Source organism: Gasterosteus aculeatus, chromosome X (assembly GCF_964276395.1).
Source record: "Gasterosteus aculeatus chromosome X, fGasAcu3.hap1.1, whole genome shotgun sequence".
Classification (NCBI taxonomy): domain Eukaryota; kingdom Metazoa; phylum Chordata; class Actinopteri; order Perciformes; family Gasterosteidae; genus Gasterosteus; species Gasterosteus aculeatus.
Window position 1 is genome coordinate 10,737,360 of NC_135698.1, and position 19,838 is coordinate 10,757,197.

Here is a 19,838-nt window from a genome sequence, read left to right on the forward strand (position 1 = left end):
TCGTGCCAAAACATAAAGATAAACCCATGAGCTGTTAGCGGTGAGCCAAACACACTCCCCAAAACAATAACAGTGTGCAAACCCCCCCCCCAGACCCCCACCGGGGCACGGAGCAGCAGCTGCAGAGCAGTGAGTGAGGTGTTGGCAGACTGTCACTGCCACTATGAACCTGGTAGTGAAAGAGGGTTTGAGAAAGTGTGGGTCAACACGACCACAGGGGGTCGTCGAGTACGCACGCTATGAAATGCCTTCAAATACGCTGTGCAAGTTTGCTGCATCAGAGTGCGACGTTGGCTCTGGAGAGTCATTAATGGACTCACACAGTCAGAGGGACGGACACTAATACGCATGTTAACGATTTGAGCATCATTTCTCTACCCTGGTTGTAGAAATGACACTATTTTGTAACAGATAGTGTTTTGCCAAGTCTGTCCGTTCCTTTATTTTGGTACCACTCTAAGATTTAGTCGATTATTACCCAAATGCTGAGGCTGATGGGAATGTTGTTACAATACAGTTTTCTGGTATTCAGTCATAAAGAAGATTCATACTAGGTGATGAAAACGAGACAAAAATGTATTAAATTCATCCTGACCAACATTATTATCTGGACCAAATTTTATTTTAGATGAATTTATCAAGAGCTTTCACCCAAACCTAGAAATGCCAACCAGCTTGTCAACAAAGTCCGAAGGCCTCCTCCTCCGTACATTTTTAAGGCAAGCCGAACACTTAATGTGCCTCCTTCTCTGTATTACTGCTTTTCTTCCATTGCTCCAGCTCGTTTTTACCTTCATAAACGTAAAGCCTTCATAAAGACCCAATGTGCGCCGCAGATTATTGATATCTTCTTAAACTACTTGATAGAATAGACTGTGCTTATATTACACATGTTAAATGTTCCTCCGGCTGCTCTGTTTCCCATCACGCTGTGGTAAACATCCTCCGTCTTATCTGTCTTTATCCGCCTGCTTCATTTTCACCACGGAAGATAATTACTGGACAGGATATTCCTCTTCAGTGTCAGAACGGCCTCTGCAAAGCCACTGTGAGGGATGACAGTTTGACGGCGTCCTCACGTCGTGAAATACACACGTGTTTATGCAAATGTTGCACAATTAAAGTCGCTGCTTTATTTGCGTTTGTGGATGGAAAACTGTCATGGTTACAGACTATGTTCTTGCACAACATGAAGACAATTGTGTCTCTTTTGCAGGTTGGGTTTGTTTCTGTTATTCCTGGAATGAGTAGACACTGAAGCGGCAGCTAACTGACATTTAACTTTTTTGATCCTCATTAAACCACAGAGAGGTATTTCGCATAGGCGTTAATCAACCTCGTCAATACTTGTGAGCGCTTTGACTGTTGTACATGTAACTTTCTAATGTAATCAGCGGTGTTGTGAAACGCCACCCCACATGCTCTCAAACACAGACCCGATAGTCCACAAACTGTCACGGTTTGGGTCAATGTCTGGTTTTATTTTGTAGTTTCTTGCCTCTGTTCTCCCTGGGTCATGTCACTTCCTGCCTTGGGTCATGTCACTTCCTGCCTTGTCCTGTCCTCCTCTGTGATTGTCTGTCATGTCATGATTGTTTCCACCTGTGTCCAATCACCTGCACCTCCCTAGTGTATTTAAGCCATGCTGTTGTTGTGTCATTGTCTTTTGTCCTGGATGCCCCCCCCCCCCCCCCCCCCCCATCCCATCCCATCCCATCCCCTCCCCTCCCCTCCCCTCCCCCATCCCCTCCCCTTCCCTCCCCTCCCCTCCCCTCCCCAAAAAAAGACTAGAAAACAAAAAGACTATTAAAGTCTTTTTGTTTTCGAACTCTGCGCTTGAGTCCTGCCTTTTTCCATACGCAACATCCCTGACACAAACAGCCGGCAGCAAAGGTTCTGTTGATTTCAGAGGGACCGTCTGTTGACTCAGAAGGGCCTCTTCGGGTGAAGCAACAGCCCGTCAATGATTGAACAATTACGTTTTCTAGGGAAAAATTAAGCAAAAATAAAAGACAAATGGGATTTCCAGTTTGTGCGTCCATCTTAGAGAATCAAAGGGCAGGTGTGCTGTGGCAGGAAGCTGCCAATGTAAACAAATCTGGTGTAGACTGACAAGAAGAATGACTTTGATTGGTTCAAGGTCGAGTGGCATCGATTGCCGTGGTGTACTTTCAGCGGTTTTCTACGGAAAACATTCACGTAAATAATTTGATTCAGTTGTTGAATAGCTCTCTCAATATACTGAAATATAAATTTAGAGAATATTAGAATTTAGAGGAGAAAAGACAACAAAGCTTGATAGGTGAAGGTGAATAATATAAATGCTGTTATGCAAACAAAACAGAATAAATATAAATATATGTTAATGAATTAATAAAAGTGAAGGGATTTGATTTATGGACATCATTTACATTATATTACATTACATACAGTATGCACATATACAGTGTGTATAATCTTCATTTGGAATTTATTTACAATCCATGACGATGATTTACGGTGTTTAACAGAAGAGAAGCCGCGCCATGACGCTCTGTTTGTATTCAAAGATAAACAATATAAACTTCTGGACTGATAGCAGCGCTTCTTCTCGGCTCGGCCCACAGACACCACTTGTTCCTTAATAACGGTCCGTGTGTTCCCTGTGTGTGTGTATGTGTGCGTGTGTTTGTGTGTGTGTGTGTGTGTGTGTGTTTGTTTGGTGGGGGGGTGGGTAGTTTATTCGGAGGGGGATGACATGGACAGGAATGGACAGTTTAATTAATAACCACTATCCATTTCTCCCTGACCTCAACTGGTCAAACATGCTCTCAGTGTCCAGGCACAAACAGCTAAATGTTCATTGTCAAATATTGGTTGAGCTGAAGCTCACGGAGTGGATGTCAGAAAAAAGGCTGGAAAAGAGGAAAGCTACCAACCGGGACTTTAACATCAACTGACGCATAAGGTAAAAAAAAACGTTGACATTTAGTCTGAACATATATTTAGCAAGTGACTCCCCATCAGCTCACTGTGTGCCGCTGTGTGTGAGGTATGTTTGGCTGTTGTGTGGGTTGTTAAAGTGGACTTGGGGGTTCTGAATCCTTGTGCCTCGCTCTTGGACCTCAGGGGAAATTACACAGAGTTAATTGAAAAACGCAACGCGGCGGATGAAGTCTATGAAGGCAATGTTTCACGTGTGTGAGGACTTGACACCAGAAAGAAAAAAAGTTTAAATACATTTTATATTTTTCGAGACACTTGCAGTCGGTTATACCATTTTATTAAGTGTCTAGAGGCTTACATACATTATGTTCAGTGAGGTAACATGAACAAAGACAACATTAATCTTGTGACACACTCACCGTCAACAACGAACCTGTGCTTATATATGTGATCAATCACATGGGTGGTTGTGGTTTCATGTATTCAGGAAGTCACAAATAACACCATTGTTATGATTATTACAGGAGTAAACAGAGGTTCACTACGAGCACGTTACAGTCCAGCCTGCATTTTCTGCCTTTGTGCCCGACAACCCTCCTGAATGAATGAGTGGGTGGGCACTGACATCAACGTGGTGGGACCGCTGCAAATCCCACCCGGCGATGACTTCTCCATCTCAGAGAGCGCCCACTTGTTTGGTAAGTCAACTTGGCGAGAGACAATTAAAAGAAGAAGACAGCGTGGAGCCACGCAGTGCTGTGTTTTAGATGCCCTCAGTCACTGCGCTTTTTTATGGCGAGCACACAAATAAAATGCATGTGTGCGGGGATCATTATTTGCTCATAAAAGGTAGTAAAAAATTGGGTCAGAAGAAATTAAAATCTATTGCCGTTGTCTCGTTGCCGTCAACATTTCCAAAAGGGAATTTTAAGCACTGCTGTAAACACACAAGCTGTGAAGACATGTTACTCATCAACTGTGATTTGCCTAATAATGTAATGTAATGAGATAATTAAATGGAAAATATACCCAAACGGTTACCAAAAAAGGCTCTAACATAGAGTTGGAGATAGGATTAAATATGGTATGGTGCGAGGCTGGTTTAGTGATACAACAACCAGTTGACTTCACAAGCACACCTTTAACCATTCTGAGGGAGTTTACCACATTTACCCCACGTGCTGCACTGGACAGGGAATGAAAAGCAAGTGTCTAAGCAAATAGAAAAGTAGAAAAACAAAATCAACAAATATTTGACAAATGCAAACTAAACTGAAACAAAAGGAGGATCAGAACTCAACAATTCCAGGATCATTACATGTTCTAAATATATTGGCAGTATCCTATACAGTATACTGTAATGAATTGTGTTAAAAAGGAAGCCCTTTTTTTTTCTTTCCAAATCAGTCCCCCTGAATGAGTTTGGTGGATGGTGGTGGAGGGCGCCGGTGTAGAGTTCTAAAATGAACAGCGCACAACAACTGTAACCATTGATATTTTATATTTTATACAGATATACGGGTAGAAACAAATTACCCGACACCTGCTGCATGTATGGATGTTTCTTATAGTTGCATGAACCATCTCACCAAACAGTGGCAGTCGGCTCATTGTCCATATCTGGAAATGACTCAACACATCAGGCTGCTACTTGTGTATGTAAAGAAACGCAAGCCTCTGGTTAATGAGTAGCCGTGGCAACCTTTGCTCCCCGTGGGGATTGCGGCCAAGGTGTTCGCCACCTGAGCTGCTGTTCTCACATCTTTAAAGGACGACAAAAGAAATACATGGATGATGGTCAGTGAGTTAGAGGCAAAGGAAGGACCAAATCTACAAAACCCAGCTGGACTGTTGGGACCAGAGTGTAAAGTCTGAGTAGTTTGTGTGTTTGCGCGCACCGAGATGGCCATGGTCCAGATCAAGTCTTCAAGAGGTTAGCGTTCGTGTTGGTGTGTCGCTTTGCTTTCGTGAAAGATTTGACGGATTAACTTTCAAAGTAGTGATGATTCATTACTGTATTTTACTGAATCTATTGCAGTGCCAACTTGTTGGGAGTGGAAGTTACATGTCATTCTAAAAGACACAGTGTGCTCTTTGAAAGCGAGTTGTTAATCATTTATGGGTTTATAATTTCTACCACCGCTGAATGCACTGCCTTTTCCAACAAGCTTCTGCAGGTAAGAACCCCAAATAAAGGTTTAATAGCTTTGTATTATAGAAGGTATCACACTGCGGACTGTTAAGCCCCTGAGTTAAGATTCTGTGTGTAAAGGTAAAATAAACTTTATTTGACACAAATCAAAATGGACTCCCCCTGTACATATTTCACTGTGTCTGACACTTGAGCATCGTTATTTTAATTCAAGGAATCAGTCCAAATTATTAAAACTGCGCTAATCAACATGCTGTAGTAACAAAGGGTTGAGTCACTGACCGTATTGTGAAAGGGTCTCTGGTGATGATGATCCCACAGACAGTCGCCAGGCTCTGCCCCCCACAGTGAACTGGTTTAGCATCTTTAGCACATTGCTTTGTTGTGGCTTGCTCCAACAGTACATTTTTACACTGAAACAAACTGGTCTTTATTTTGGGGTCTAAGAACTGACTTCACAGTGTCTATAACAAAAAATCCCCTTTGGGATTTGACTGCTTTCCGACATCTTAGCTTAGTCCAAGTAATCACATTCATTTATATCAATTTATCTTTGAGTGAAAGTGTCTTCTCTTCTTTTAAATGGGCAGTTTATATCTTCATTCAAGGTCATGTGAATTCATGTGAAATGGAGATGACTTCAGCTATTATTATCTGGTTCCATATTTACTCTCTGTCTCTACTTACTGTCTCAATTTGACTCTACGAGTCACAGCTAGAATCTAAAACAAATGCATGTAAATGGCCTTGCAGATTTGAAGCAGTTTTATAATCCCTCTTCTGCTCCTCGTAGACATCCTGGCAGATCAAGGCAGTCCTCTCCTGCAGGATACAGACATCTTACCCTTCAGCGGCTATCCAGGCATGCAATATCCGTCCATGGAGCAGACCATGTCTTCCACGCCATACTACTCCAGTCAAAGCTACTACCCTCAGTACCACGGAGAGGAATGGTTCTCCCACACAGGGATATACGAACTGAGGAAGGAACCCCTGGAGGGCGGCTACGTTGCTGAGATCGAGGAGGTGTCCCCCGTGGTGCCCGCCGTCTGCAAGAGGACCCGCCACATGTCGCAGGCTGGACGGGTCAAAGGGGAGGAACTGTGCGTGGTGTGTGGAGACAAGGCCTCTGGGTACCACTATAACGCCCTCACCTGTGAGGGGTGCAAAGGTGAGGGAAGCTTTAGGGACTGGATTTTAGCCAAACAAAGTCATCTTGTAGTTCCTGGCACATAGGAATGCTGCTGTTGTGTAGAAGGACGCGTCTCCCAAATATCCCATCCCAGCTTGTGTGCAAAAATGAAATAGCCTCTGGCTGTCGCATTTAGCCATGGCCTCCCATTACTAAGGATGATCGGATTGAGACATGAGCATTTGTAATTAATAGCGCGTTGGTAGTGTGGTCTGTGCTTAAAAGCATAACAGACAGACTGTTTTCGTGCCGTTGGTCGAATTAGATCACAGGCTGTTAGCCGCACTTTACAACAGTCAATGCTAGCACACTGTGCACAATTTGGTTGATTACATATTTGATTAGATGCACAGTGCAGTATATAAAGTTGGCTCTGACTTGGCTTTGGAGTCGTGGCTTTTTGCTGCTGCTCCCCTTGTTTCCCTGTGAATTTGCCGTGAATCCAAAGCCAAACCACTGAGAGAATGGATATGAGTGAAATTCCACACTGGGAGGTCGGACAATGGCAGGAGTGCAGCAGCTCAGAGAAAAGGCTCGAGTCTACTCGGTGCTGCTGCCAGGTCGGGTTCCCTCTCAGCTTTCTGTTGTACAATGCCGGAGCAACGTGAGCTCGGTTACGCTAATGAATGTCGTTCAGCTTAATGTTACATGTCAGAATGTCTAATAACTGTTCCAAAGTTATTCTGTGTGTGTGAGTGTGTGTGTGTGTGTGTGTGTGTGTGTGTGTGTGTGTGTGTGTGTGTGTGTGTGTGTGTGTGTGTGTGTGTCTGGAACATTTGTGACATTATTAGAACAGTGTGTAACCTAGAAATATTATGATCCTTCCTGATCATAGGCTAAAATCTGCATTTAATAAATACAGAGCAAAGATAAGACCATGGATAGACCAAATTATTTTTTTAGACTTACAAAAAGTATTTGTTATCTAATAAATGTTCTGAAAGCAGCTCAATATTTTCATAGCGAAGTACATCTGTAATCAACTGAAAACGAGTACTTGAGTCAGTGTTCTTTAGAATGAGAAAATCCACGATGTACAACAAAGTCTTTGCTTTATTCAGCATCTTCTGTCCCTGGTTAACACAATAACAACTTGTTTTTATCAGGTTTCTTCAGAAGAAGCATAACAAAGAACGCTGTTTATAAATGCAAGAGTGGCGGAAACTGTGAAATGGACATGTACATGCGCAGGAAATGCCAGGAGTGTCGGCTAAGAAAGTGCAAGGAGATGGGCATGCTGGCTGAATGTGAGTATCGCTCCTTGTTAACAGACTCCGGTTCCTGCTGCTGCTGACAGGGTGCAGAAACAACTAATTGCAATGGAAACTAAAGACTTGTAGGCACATTTGAATGTTATAATATCACCCATCTTTGCAAAGTGATTTGCACCGTGCACATGCACACACAGTGCGATGTCTATTTAGTCCGGTCAAGTCAGGCTACCCAAGCACGCTGTGGTGAGCTCTCTTTCCCTGACATGACATGGCCTGTTGGATTGGCTGTAACATATCACACAATAGAAAAAGCCTTTTGAAATATAAGTAGTTATTTAAACAACTAGTCATGACTCCACCTGTTGGAGCAAAAAGGGCTCTATAGCTCTGAAGTTACAAAGTCATATAGAAACATAGGTTGCAACAGTAAAATTAATTAAAAAAGCAATTATTAGAAACAAGAATTGATTACTCATGAACCACTGACATGTATGGGTATCGTCACATTGGATATGATATGTAATGTTAGAATTAGAGACCTCCTTATGGCCTCATGGTAGATGAAAATCAGCAACGGATGCTGATGAATAAAGAGCTGCGAGGTATTTAACACACCCAGTGAAGCCTCCATCACCCCCCGGCAGGCCTGCTGACAGAGATCCAGTGTAAGTCGAAAAGGCTGCGGAAGTACACCAAGGCGTCGTCGGGACAGTCGCCCGGAAACGAGACGGAGGGGGCGGACAACACAGACAACAAACAGGTCTCCTCGACCACCAAACTGTCCAAGGTAAACACAATCTCAGCCAGGTCGGGAAAATGTGCAGTTCTTCACCCTCCCAGTTTACTCACGTAAGTAAAGTAATAATACGTTTTGTTTTTTTCTTCAGGAGAAAGTGGAGATCAACAGAGAGCAGCGGGCTCTCATGAAAGCCATTGTGGATGCCTACAACAGACATCAAATCCCTCAAGACGTGGCCAAAAAACTGGTAAATTCTCAAAGTCCATTTGGACTTTTCTTGAATTACCGTAACCATCAACAGTTAAATATTCCTATTCCTGAAGTTAACATCAGAGAGTGCCGCTCAAAGCCAGTACGAGAGGACGGCGCAATCACACCATTTGACTGACTGAAGTTCACATGACACGTTGCTACACCTGTTAAACATACCAGTTTACTGCTGGTGGAATGTGTGCAGCTTGCTGCATCTTCTCTCTGTTCATCTGCTGTTTTTGTTTACACTTTGTTTTGTCCCTGCAGCTGCAGGACCAGTACAGCCCAGAGGAAAACTTCCTCCTATTGACAGAAATGGCAACTAGTCAAGTTCAAGTTTTGGTGGAATTTACAAAAAACATTCCAGGTACTGTTCCATAGTATTCAGGTATTATAGAATAGATACCTTTCTTAATATATACAATTGACAATAACATGGCGCACGTGACTCTTGGCGGATGGAATGAGTGTTTTGTTGCCTCTGGCAGGCTTCCTCTCTCTGGATCGGGAGGATCAGATCGCTCTCCTGAAGGGTTCGGCCGTAGAGGCCATGTTTCTACGCTCTGCGCAGGTTTTCAGCAGAAAGATGCCCACCGGACACACAGACGTTTTGGAGGAGAGGGTACGCAAGAGCGGTGAGTCAACTGAAGTTGTCCCTTAAAAGTACAAGGCACTCTCTGGTACAACATACGCTACTTTTGGATTGGAAGAGCCACGTTCAGAATTCAAATAGTTCAAGCCCACAAATCCTCCTCTTTTAAACCTTATTTTAAACCTTTAAGAATCAACGGTATTTTGCACTACTAGCAGGCAGCACATGCAGCATCGTGACATTCGTAGTTTCACTTGTAGCCAAGCAGCCAGTTCAAGTCAGAACAACCTTTAATAATTGATCTTCCTGATGCGTCTGGCGTCGCTTGGAGATGTGTTGACCTGTTGATCTCTGGCTGGGTGTAGGTTACACATGCACGCACACCCTCGGCGGCTACAGTTTCGTTGCAAAGGAACCCAGATCTAAGGTCAAACTTTATTAAAACACACACATATTATTAGTCTGTTTTTGCAGCCTCTGTTTACACACGACTCCCATATACAATAGTTTTCCAGCTTGGTGGGTTGAAGAAGTCATTTATATGTATGCGAGGTGTCATTATGTCAACCAGTTTGGACAGTTTAGACAGACAGTGATGGCAGCACTGTGTGTGTGTGTGTGGGGGGGTGTGTGTGTGTGTGTGTGTGTGTGTGTGTGTGTGAGAGAGTCACTGGGTCCCTCGGTGCGGCTCGGCTCTGAATGGTGAGAGATATTCACACTAAAGGCCAGTCTGGGAGAAAAGGGGAGCAAAGCTGTCTGAAGAGACCATTGTTCCTTATCAAAACATCAAGAGTGCCATTGTCCACTTCTCTCCCTCTGAGCCCCACTGGCATTTCTGAATGCTTCATGATGTGTCCGAACAGACAGACACACTCTACTAGAATAAAGAGCTTCGGAAGTAGGCACTGTTGCCAGTGTGCAAGAGGAGACTAAATGCAAACATTTAAGATGATCTAAAGAGCGCTTTGTCATAATCATGCAGATGATGAAGAAGTGAATGACGCTTAACTACCTAACTGCAACTTATTTTTTATAAATGTGTGCAGATAAATGACCATGAAAAGTATGATCGGAGCTGAGTTAACACAAGGGGAACTTGATTGTGTCCACTCAGCATACATATCATTTGAAAACTGCGTTCATTGCTTTCTGCAGGTATACCCGATGAATTTATGACACCCATGTTCAACTTTTACAAAAGTATCGGTGAACTCCACATGGTGCAGGAGGAACAGGCTATCCTCACTGCCATAACCATCCTGACTCCAGGTGAGCTATCTATTTATTAACACTGTGTGCATTTTATTCCGGAAAAACGATTAATTTATCACCCTCTTCAGATCGGCCTTATGTCAAGGATCCTCAGGCGGTCGAGAGGCTTCAGGAGACCATGCTGGACGTGCTGAGGAAGCTGTGTGTCCTGCAGCACCCACAAGAGCAGCAGTACTTTGCTCGCCTCCTGGGCCGTCTGACGGAGCTGAGAACGCTCAGCCACTACCACTCCGAGATGCTCGCTTCCTGGAGAATGAACGACCATAAATTCACGCCGCTGCTCTGTGAGATATGGGACGTGCAGTGACGCACCGGGAGAGGAGGAGAAAGTAGTAACATGGGGATGAGAACACGAACATTTGTACTTGTAAGACAGAGTCATGGTCCGGCTACAGTGCATATTTATTTTGGGTGATGTGAGGATGCGGCATTAAATCCCTGGCCACTATCATTCGTTTTGATTCAGTAAATGGTTTAAAGTATTGCTTGTGTTTATTCTGCTCATGCATTTTGCTTTATGTATAACAGTCCTAACATATTCATGTTCATTTGTTGTGTGAGGCAGCCAACTCTTTGTTGTCTCACTGTTGAGATGTTATAACATCTTGAAGAACAAAAAAGTTCAAACACTGAAACTCATTCTGAGCATAGACGGTGCTTATAAGAAATCCAAAGTTAAATTCAGTCATTTCTCCTTCAATGAACAAGGTTCACGCTGAAAAATTATTTTGATTATTTTTATCCCTGTTATATTACTGTTTAGGAGTTCACATACAGACATATCATGTGGTACATCCATAAATTATATCAGTAGCTATAAATGTTTTTTTTGCATGTTCTAGCAATTTTCTAGATAATTAAAAAACATTCAACACAGACTATCTCTATTTCTCTCGTGTTATACGTCCTTTATTGCTGTGGGTGTTGCTGTAGTGGGAAAGTTGCAGTAGCTTTAGCAGAAGCTTTTATGATTGCAGCAGCGCCACCACCGGGAGGACGAGTGAGGATCCATGTTTTCAGAACTATGCTGAGGGAATGAAGCTCATCAGTGGCGACAGCTGTACATGTCAACCGTATGTACTGTTAGCATTGCATTTAAAATAAACTGGAAAGACTTCAAATTCAATGAAGCATATTCATTTATTTTGTTTGAAATGAGACAGAGATTTATCTCTACAAAATAAAAGTACTATTATCACTATTATCACCACTTACATGACCATGATATGCCTCTGAATATCATGTTTACAGTAAGAACATTTTGATAAACTATACATCATTTACATAATATTCTTTGGTATGCAATATTTTAAACGTAAAAAAATGCTTTTTAAAACATCTGAATACAAATCATTATAAATGGTAAATACTATAATTGTTTTATTTTACCGACGAATCATTTTCATCCAACACATTTAGTGATTTCTTTCAGCTATTTTCACTTAAAAGAACAGAAAAAAACCTTGTTGCAGGCTGGTTAGTATCCATAATTGTATCATAGCGCCCTCTATTGGAGTAATTTGGCAACAAATATATGGAGTTACTCACTGAAGATAAGTCAAAAACATGCTCTAACGATTTTCTACAATGTAAAATGTTGAATGTGTTACAAAGGTATGAGACAATCAGAGGGCGGCTCCGTCTTGAGTGGAGGCAGGTTCTGCTTCATGATAAACCAGGAAGCCAGAAAAGGTTGTGTACCTCCCCTGGTTGCTGTACACGGCATAACGCTCATCCTGCTGACTGTACAGCCACACACTGTCGCCCCGGCGGAGAGACAGCAGCAAGCTCTGACTCTGCATCTCCCTTCTCTTCGACGTGTCCTCGTCGAACACCATCGCCTGCACCTCCCCCTTCCCCGTCATCAGCTTCACGGAAACGGCCCTGCGAGGGTGCTTCCCCACGGTGAAGGCGAAGAAGTAAGCGCCCGGGAAGTGGCAGGTGAACAGGCCCGAGGTTTGGTTGAAATGCCCCCCGATGTTGACGAACTCCACATCAAAGGTCAAAGGTGACTTGTCCTGCTGCCTGATGTTCTGACCCATGAGTGTGGAGGTCCGTGCCACAGAGAAGGCAGACCGGGGCTGCTCTGACCTCTGACCTCTGGCCGAGGGGTCAGACTGGGGGGGGCAGTTGGGATGGGACGGCACTGATTGGGACAGCCCTGGTGGTGTCGCCACCAGGTTGCTGACGTAGCTGTTAGGAAAAACATCAGGAAGGACAAGATATCCAGAGAAGGTGATGTAAGGGCCGGCATTGCTGTACGAAGCGTATTGGGGATTCTGCTGTAAAAGCAGCCACACTGTGTCCATCTCCTTCAAACTGATCATGACACTCTGGCTTTGGAGTTTCCTCCCTTTCTTGCGGTAGTCGTCGTACGCCATCGCCTGCACCTCCTCTCCGTTCTTCACCAGTATCACGGAAAGCATTTTCTTCGGAAACTTACCCACGGAGAAGGAGAAGTAGTAAGCCCCAGGGACACGGCAGCGGAAGTGACCAGTGTCCGGATTGAAGTCCCCTCCGATGTTGACCATGAGCCTGTCGAAGGTCATTTCCTTCTGCTTGCCGCCGATCACGCTGTTGGTGCGGGTGGCAGAGAAAGCAGAGCGGAGATCCGGGGTCGCCGGAGGGGCATGAAGAGGCGAAACTGGTCCAGAGCAGGCGATCGTGATGAGTGCACACACCAGGTACCAGCGCGGGCTCCCCTGGGCTAACAACAAAAAAAACGAGGAAGAAAAGAAAATGAAAGAAATGACATTTAGACAAACAAGTTACGCAAACAAAGTTGGATGTTTCAGATTCATTAACAGTACAAAAAAGTTAATTCATGTAATTCACAACCAGGTGGTCAGGACCCATAAATGGATTACAGTATAAATCTCAGACACATTAACATATGTTAATCCAAAATACACATGTAAAACACTCCAAGTTGCTAAGAAAGTCTTGCCAATTCATGTCAATATAAATCTTGCCACTCCAATCAAGCTGAGCTTGAGCATCAGCGCTGATGTGACGGATCTTGTCTGTTCTGTCTGTGCACTGAGAGAAAGGACTCGATTAGCTGCCGCTTCGTCTGTTCCTGTGTGTGTTGAACAATGGAAAACGTTGGGTGATTGGTTCGGTCGGCGCAGTGCCTAATAAAACACTTCCATCATTTTCCGAATATCAGTTGTTGTTATTACTATCATGTGCAAATTGATATGAGAAATTGTAGTTTCTAAATGTTATTTGTGGACTTTGTTTACATTTACAACTATTATACCTTAATACAGAGAGAAAGTTATTAACATCTCAAACTTAATTACTAGTAGAGGTAGGCGCTCCAATTTTAGAAACTTCTATGATCACGACGAAATGAGCAGAAAACCTGCACCTGTACGGGACAGATGTGTGCAGTAATTAAAGGCTTAGATTTTACACTTGACAGCTTGTTGCGTGTAATTTACATATTTTACACAACACTAATATAGTTATTTATCCTTAAACTGTGATGGAATTGGCCAAAGAATACCTGTATGAGTAAGATACTGTTTCCTTCAGGTTGCAATACAATTTTCAAAATAAGATTTTAACATTTCTAAACAATCTACAGTATAACATAACATATCCTGATTTACTTTAATACACATTTGTGATGCTATTAATAAACCACAAAGAAATACATCAGCGAATAACATTAAGTATGTAAGTATTCAGAGGGTATAATTTACTATGCCTTTGCCAAGACAAAAAATAAATAAATCAAGCATACTTTTTCCCCTTCTGTTTAAACACACATTCTCAACAGAAGCATCAAACCCACCTGTTGGTCTTTGGTTGATTAGAAATTGCATGCTGGACTTCATCTAAGACAGCTTTTAAAATATCATTCCCGTTAGTTGTCTCCACTGCTAATGCTCGTGTAGCAGGCCTCGCCACCGAGGGGACAAAAGCTTCTGTCCATCCAAAAACATCAGGAGGAGGAGCTCCAAGCCCCCTGCAAGCATACCTCCTGTTTACCATGCTGAGCAATAGAAAGTGAAAATACAGCTTTATGAGCTTATAGGCCTGTGGAAGTGGAAGGTCTGAGTCGTGCTTTGTTGTGTCTACGACAGATGGAGTAGTTACACAAAATGTTTCGGCTTTTTGATAACCTTTGCTTCCAAATCACGCAAACAATTGAGATAAACGGGGCAAAGTGAACTTTCGTGTTGAAAATAAATAATCATTTAAGAGTTTTCCTTCTCAGTTGCTGTTCTCAAGCAGCACTGCAATAAACAGAATTCATCCGCTATAGGAGAATCTAACTATTGGAGGGTATAAATAGTGGTTACATAATGCTGAGAGTCCCTCAGAAAAGGACTTTCTAACTGTAGTTCAAATAGTGTGTGTTAAATTATTCCAATCACTTCTTTAATGTTAAAGTGATGCTAAAAATGACAAAAAACGGTTGAATGTTTTTGTTATTGCAAGTGTTCCAATCGACGTCATGTCTTCTTCAATCTGAAAGAACATCAAAATCTGAAGAAAATGATACACGTTTGTTATTAATATATTTTGTGCAAAACTTTCGGGTATATTTCTGTAAATCCTGTCTAATGCAGAATTTAAAAGAAAGGAACACGCTTTTTCTCTTTGCACATTCATAAAAGCGCCTCTCTCCATCAGCTGCGTCCACTGTCATGACGTAGACAACCCGGAAGACGTGAGTTCGCTGCCAGCGACGCGCAGGAGCCTCCGTCGAGAGCGAAACACCCGCATTTAACGTCAAAACAAGATGGCAGGGCTGCCCCGCAGGATTTCTAAGGTAATATTTCACATAGCAGCACACACACACACACACACACACACACACACACACGGTCCTCGGAGGTGCGCGTGCGTGCTCCTAAAGGCTCCGCGGTGAACGTCCAGCTCGCTAACGTTAACGGTTTGCTAAAATACCGAAATAACTTGCGTTTATCTCCTGTGCCTGGATGCACGGAGGGTTATTTAAACACCAACGCTATGAGACGCAGGCGGATAAATGTGCTTTTGTATCTTTTTTTTTTTTAAATGCTGTTCATGTCAAATAATAGTGTTGTGAAACTGCGTCTGATCACGTTTTGATTACTGACTAATTGGCGAGCTCCTCTGTTAGCTAACCATACTAAAACCAGCTAGTTTATTAAGCCTTGTTTGCGTGCGAATGATCTAAAACCGGAATAAGCTAAAGATAGCCTCGCATCCCTGGTGTTATGCGTTATTTAAGCACACGTGAAGTTAGGAAACGTTCAGAATTCACTTGCGGGGCAGACTTTCACCCCCGACCTCACGGGGAAACATCAGCCCAGTAAGTTAGTAACCAAAGATGATTTGCTCAGCAAACTGAAGAAGCTGCTGAATTGGTTCCATGTGCTGTGTTGAACAGCGTGATACAGCCCACTGAGGGTCTCTTACTTTGAAATCCAGATTTCTTGCATTTCCGGGTTCTCTACGTCATGACGGTGGATCAATCAATTATTAATAACCGTTATAAATGTACATGTGGACAATGTGCATGTGTCCCAGTTTATTTCTGGACGCCGTGTGTGTGGATGTCATCGGCTGACACGGGGGGATTCACCATAATGTTGAAATGTGCTTTATTCAGCAGACAGTGGCTGAATACAGGTATAATTAAACAACCAGTATGATGACAATTACAGGTTTTCTTTGAATATTAAAGCATTTGAATATGTCATTTCCCACCTGCAGTGCACTGCACTTTGTTTTTGTAGTGTATTTGTAGTAACAAACGGTCCCACCACGTTGATACTGTTTCCACCAGCAGCCACTATTGTAATCTTCTGATGAAGAGTGTTCTACTTACTTGATTTCTAGTTGCTTTTATTTGATAGTCGAGCATTACACAAACCTCAGACTGTTTTCTTTGGAGAACCCTACAGTTCCCCCGCTGCAAATTGACCAATGACAACTATGCATTCTCTGTACTGTTATATTTTCTATTAAGCGTATTCTTCCAGAGAAGGTTGCACAGGTGGGTGAGTAAGCGCCCACCCGCATTAGTGTGGGTGGGAAAAGGTGGAAGGGCTGGGAACAGTACTGATAACACGCAGCCCTTGAGCCCTGGGAGCGTGTGACTGGGGCCGGGAGCCCCTCTCCCGTCTGTGTTTTCACTGCATGGTTTTGTCTGTGAGCTATCTGAAACATTTCAGGAATCTGTTTCATTCAGGGGAAGAATGGCAAAGACAAGTGCCAAGTTGGCAAGTTTATTTGATGTTTTCCTCCGCAGTTGCTATTTATTGTTCTCCGTTGTAATGCATCTAATAACGCATAACTGCAATTAGGCAAAAGAGGTACTATCAAGATTTCCAAATGGGTAAAATAATTCAATAAAAGAATAATCGCAGTGTGCACGTTTGAGAGTCAAGAACCCTGTAATTTCTGGAAATGTTATGCTGTTTTCCTGTTAAAGGCAAAGTCAGGTGTATCAATCGCGCTGCCTCTCGCGTACCACAAGATGCTTTTCTTTTATGGTAAATGCATGTTTTTGTAGGTCACCTGGCTGCCGCTGTGAATTGGGAGAGAGGCCTCGCTGCAGTGGCCGAGGGGAATGAAAGTGATTGTCTCCCGTGGTGCCGAGTCAGCGCCACCTCTTAAGAATCGCAGCGCTGAGCCAGTACTGCGGTCAAAGGCACCGCCCTGCGTGAGATGGCCACATCTCCACCGTGAGAATAGTAGTGACTCACCACTTGTATGCAGCTCTCCTTCGGAAATCATTCAAACAGTTTGGTCAACACATTTTGCAGATGTTAATTCCTGAGGATGTTTTCCTAAATAAAATGTAGAGCTTGTTGGCTGTTTTTCGCCGATTAGTGAACTAAAGCGCAATAGTCGATATGCATACGTTTCATACCCTTTTAACTCCTTAGTTAACCTTGTGTGCTATGAGCGATGCTCTGTGCTGCATCTTTCAAAGTATTCGATGCACTCGGAGCTGCCTCCCTCTACTGAAATGTAGTGTTCACGCATTCCTCCGGGCAAACTCATTTCTTCCTGAAAGGGGCCTCATTTTGGGAGCTACCGCTTCTTTTTGGAGTGCAATTTTAAAGCCCCTTGGCAGCAACTTGCAACATGGGGACACCACCAACAACAACAATTTATTTTTGTGTGGCAGGAAACTCAACGACTGATTGCAGAGCCGGTGCCGGGCATCAAGGCCGAGCCAGATGAATGCAACGCCCGCTACTTTCATGTGGTCATTGCTGGACCTCAGGACTCGCCTTTCGAGGGCGGGACGTTTAAACTCGAGCTCTTTTTACCGGAAGAATATCCCATGGCCGCACCGAAAGTACGCTTCATGACCAAAATATATCATCCCAATGTAGACAAGCTGGGGAGAATATGTCTAGACATTTTGAAAGGTAAGTCATGAATGTGTATGCCTGACCAGCCGTGTGTGGTTTGCATCCTGCTTTAGCATAAAGAGCCAGTTTTCAACCGACAAAAGCTGTTTGTTTTCCCTCTCAGGCCTGTGTGTATTGTGTTCTCTGATGTTCGGCTTGTGAATGAAGCGAGGGCTTTTCCAATTCCAGTTTGCTCTAAAGATCAAGGGCCTTGTTCAGCGCACTCGTGAGCCCTAACTTGCCCCCTTGTTCCACTTCTACCGGATAAAAGCGCCGTCTCTTTAATCCCCCCTGCAGCGTAAAACTCACTATTCCCCCTCCTGCTTTTTTTTTTTCTCTGTCTCGATTTTTTTAATGTCTTTTTATTCTTAATGATCCCTCAGATAAATGGTCGCCGGCTCTGCAGATTCGCACAGTGCTGCTGTCAATCCAGGCGTTGCTAAGCGCCCCCAACCCGGATGATCCCCTTGCAAATGACGTCGCAGAGAAGTGGAAGTCCAGTGAAGTTGAAGCCATAGAAACCGGTGAGAGCTACCGCCTGGTTCTGTCACGCCTGTCCATCCAGCTCTTGTTGCCCTCTGCTATTTAGGTCGCAGGGATATTCAGTGTAAATACACTTACAGGTTCAGGGGTCAATCAATAAACCTGTCTTTGTAAAAGTGCCAAACAGGTATGATATACATAACTTATGTTGATTTTCTCTTTTTGTTTTTTTACTTCACAGCCAAGTCATGGACCAGGCTTTATGCCGGAAACCAAAACGACTTGTAGAGCAGCCCAGCGAGTGGAAGTCATGTGAACAAAACTTATGTTCTGCCAAAACCTCTTCCTACTTCATTTAAAGGACACATGCTTAAGTATACTTGCACATATATTATAAACCTGAATATATTGTAAATGAAAAAAGCAACGACTGATAATTGGTGATTTAAAGACTGACTATGAAAGGACTTGTTTTTGTCCGAACCCACTACCATGTAATGCCGGGTCAGAGGTCTACACGCACCAGGCTTCCTTTGCCCATTGGCTTTTGAAAGCATTCGCCAACTGAAGCTTCAACAAGCAAGTTAAAGGTTTAAAGGGGTCATCCAGTTCTCATTTTGGGGGAGTTTGGGTAGGTTTGGAGGTACTGGAGCAGTGGAACGGGTTTGGAGGGGGGCTAATATTGTATACTTTTTACGTTTCTTTTAATTTTAGTTTTCTTGTCACTTGTTTATTAAAAGCAGCTAACTGCTGCTAGCCCATCACATGCAGACGTTCCACTGGAGGCTGAATAGAGTTCTGTGCGATGTAGCCGGGATGCATTCAACTATCGTAGTCCTATTTCTCCTTTTAAGTCACGTCTGGCTGTGTTAAATACGAAACAATGACTAAGAAGTAAACTAAGCCTGTCACATTAACGTTTTTTGTAGGCTTGGGGAGGGTTTACATTGCCGGTGTTCAATTTAGCATGCGTTTTATTGCCAAACCCATCCTTTTTATATGCATGTACTAACCTTTCTGCTTCCCCTTGTGTGTCATCAGTGCTTCTACAACACTGTGGTTCACTTCTTCCAACGGCATTTTTTTTTTTTTTTTTACAACGTGGTTGGTTACATTTAATCTGTCATTTGTTTCATGGCAGGAGTTTGTTGAATAGGACGCGTTTGGAGTTGAGGGACTGGTGAGAGGAGATGCTTAGTTTTTACGGGATGAAACTTCAAAAGCTCAAAGAAGGATTTGACTCTCAAGTTTATTGTTTTTTGGCTGAAAAATCTGTATTCAATTCACTGTTTGTTTCTAATATTATGGGAAGAAAATGCTATGAAAGCCCATCCGCATATTTTGTTATGTAAATAAAATCTGTTGATAAGTAAATGGTCTTTTGTATAATTCTTTTACAGGACAGGTATGTCCTTTATTTTTCCTGATTAGATCTTTTCTCTGGATTTGGTTTGTGTGTGCAGACGGAAAAAGACTGATTCATCGTGGCTGAGTTGGTCTCTCAGTCACTTGAATGAATGTATTAAAGAAACCAGCAACAAAATAATAGTTCTTAATAAATGTAGTGGATGAGACAAGTACAGTATAAATTGATATGTGGGTATGAATTGGAAAATCATTTTTATACATTTGTTACTTTCAACTGCTGAG

General features: G+C 43.0%; 3 protein-coding genes across 5 annotated transcripts; 2 read left to right on the forward strand and 1 right to left on the reverse strand.

Moving 5' to 3' along the window:
• The first annotated feature begins 2,743 nt into the window (after nucleotides 1–2,743).
• nr1h4 (nuclear receptor subfamily 1, group H, member 4) lies at nucleotides 2,744–11,216 on the forward strand. 3 transcript variants are annotated; one of them, XM_040164007.2, is made up of 10 exons: nucleotides 2,744–2,947; nucleotides 3,450–3,623; nucleotides 5,871–6,248; nucleotides 7,376–7,516; nucleotides 8,128–8,270; nucleotides 8,371–8,469; nucleotides 8,742–8,841; nucleotides 8,963–9,109; nucleotides 10,222–10,335; nucleotides 10,407–11,216. In XM_040164007.2, the coding sequence occupies exons 2-10, from the start codon at nucleotides 3,527–3,529 to the stop codon at nucleotides 10,643–10,645; spliced, it is 1,458 nt and encodes a 485-aa protein (XP_040019941.2). In that variant the 5' UTR covers nucleotides 2,744–2,947; nucleotides 3,450–3,526; the 3' UTR covers nucleotides 10,646–11,216. The 3 variants fall into 3 exon arrangements, with proteins under 3 accessions (XP_040019941.2, XP_040019945.2, XP_040019946.2); XM_040164012.2 differs by lacking the exons at nucleotides 2,744–2,947; nucleotides 3,450–3,623 and adding exons at nucleotides 4,643–4,858; nucleotides 4,964–5,102; XM_040164011.2 differs by lacking the exons at nucleotides 2,744–2,947; nucleotides 3,450–3,623 and adding an exon at nucleotides 4,640–4,858.
• Nucleotides 11,217–11,459: 243 nt separating this feature from the next.
• On the reverse strand, nucleotides 11,460–14,291 carry c1qtnf13 (C1q and TNF related 13). The gene is made up of 2 exons (XM_040164034.2): nucleotides 14,141–14,291; nucleotides 11,460–13,045 (listed from the first exon to the last, which is right to left on the reverse strand). The coding sequence occupies exons 1-2, from the start codon at nucleotides 14,181–14,183 to the stop codon at nucleotides 11,964–11,966; spliced, it is 1,125 nt and encodes a 374-aa protein (XP_040019968.2). The 5' UTR covers nucleotides 14,184–14,291; the 3' UTR covers nucleotides 11,460–11,963.
• A 677-nt stretch (nucleotides 14,292–14,968) lies between these two features.
• LOC120809880 (ubiquitin-conjugating enzyme E2 N) lies at nucleotides 14,969–19,562 on the forward strand. Its single transcript, XM_040164044.2, has 4 exons — nucleotides 14,969–15,124; nucleotides 17,477–17,723; nucleotides 18,089–18,229; nucleotides 18,430–19,562. The coding sequence occupies exons 1-4, from the start codon at nucleotides 15,095–15,097 to the stop codon at nucleotides 18,474–18,476; spliced, it is 465 nt and encodes a 154-aa protein (XP_040019978.1). The 5' UTR covers nucleotides 14,969–15,094; the 3' UTR covers nucleotides 18,477–19,562.
• Nucleotides 19,563–19,838: the final 276 nt, after the last annotated feature.

Excerpts from the sequence above, each read along its gene's own strand:
- nr1h4 (XM_040164007.2), top strand. The coding sequence starts at position 3,527 with ATGAATGAGTGGGTGGGCACTGACATCAACGTGGTGGGACCGCTGCAA. Across the intron at positions 3,624-5,870 it reads AGAGAGCGCCCACTTGTTTG|ACATCCTGGCAGATCAAGGC; the intron begins GTAAGTCAACTT and ends TGCTCCTCGTAG. Across the intron at positions 10,336-10,406 it reads CATAACCATCCTGACTCCAG|ATCGGCCTTATGTCAAGGAT; the intron begins GTGAGCTATCTA and ends CACCCTCTTCAG.
- c1qtnf13 (XM_040164034.2), bottom strand. The coding sequence starts at position 14,183 with ATGAAGTCCAGCATGCAATTTCTAATCAACCAAAGACCAACAG. Across the intron at positions 13,046-14,140 it reads AATCAACCAAAGACCAACAG|CCCAGGGGAGCCCGCGCTGG; the intron begins GTGGGTTTGATG and ends TTTTGTTGTTAG.
- LOC120809880 (XM_040164044.2), top strand. The coding sequence starts at position 15,095 with ATGGCAGGGCTGCCCCGCAGGATTTCTAAG. Across the intron at positions 17,724-18,088 it reads ATGTCTAGACATTTTGAAAG|ATAAATGGTCGCCGGCTCTG; the intron begins GTAAGTCATGAA and ends ATGATCCCTCAG. Across the intron at positions 18,230-18,429 it reads AGTTGAAGCCATAGAAACCG|CCAAGTCATGGACCAGGCTT; the intron begins GTGAGAGCTACC and ends TTTACTTCACAG.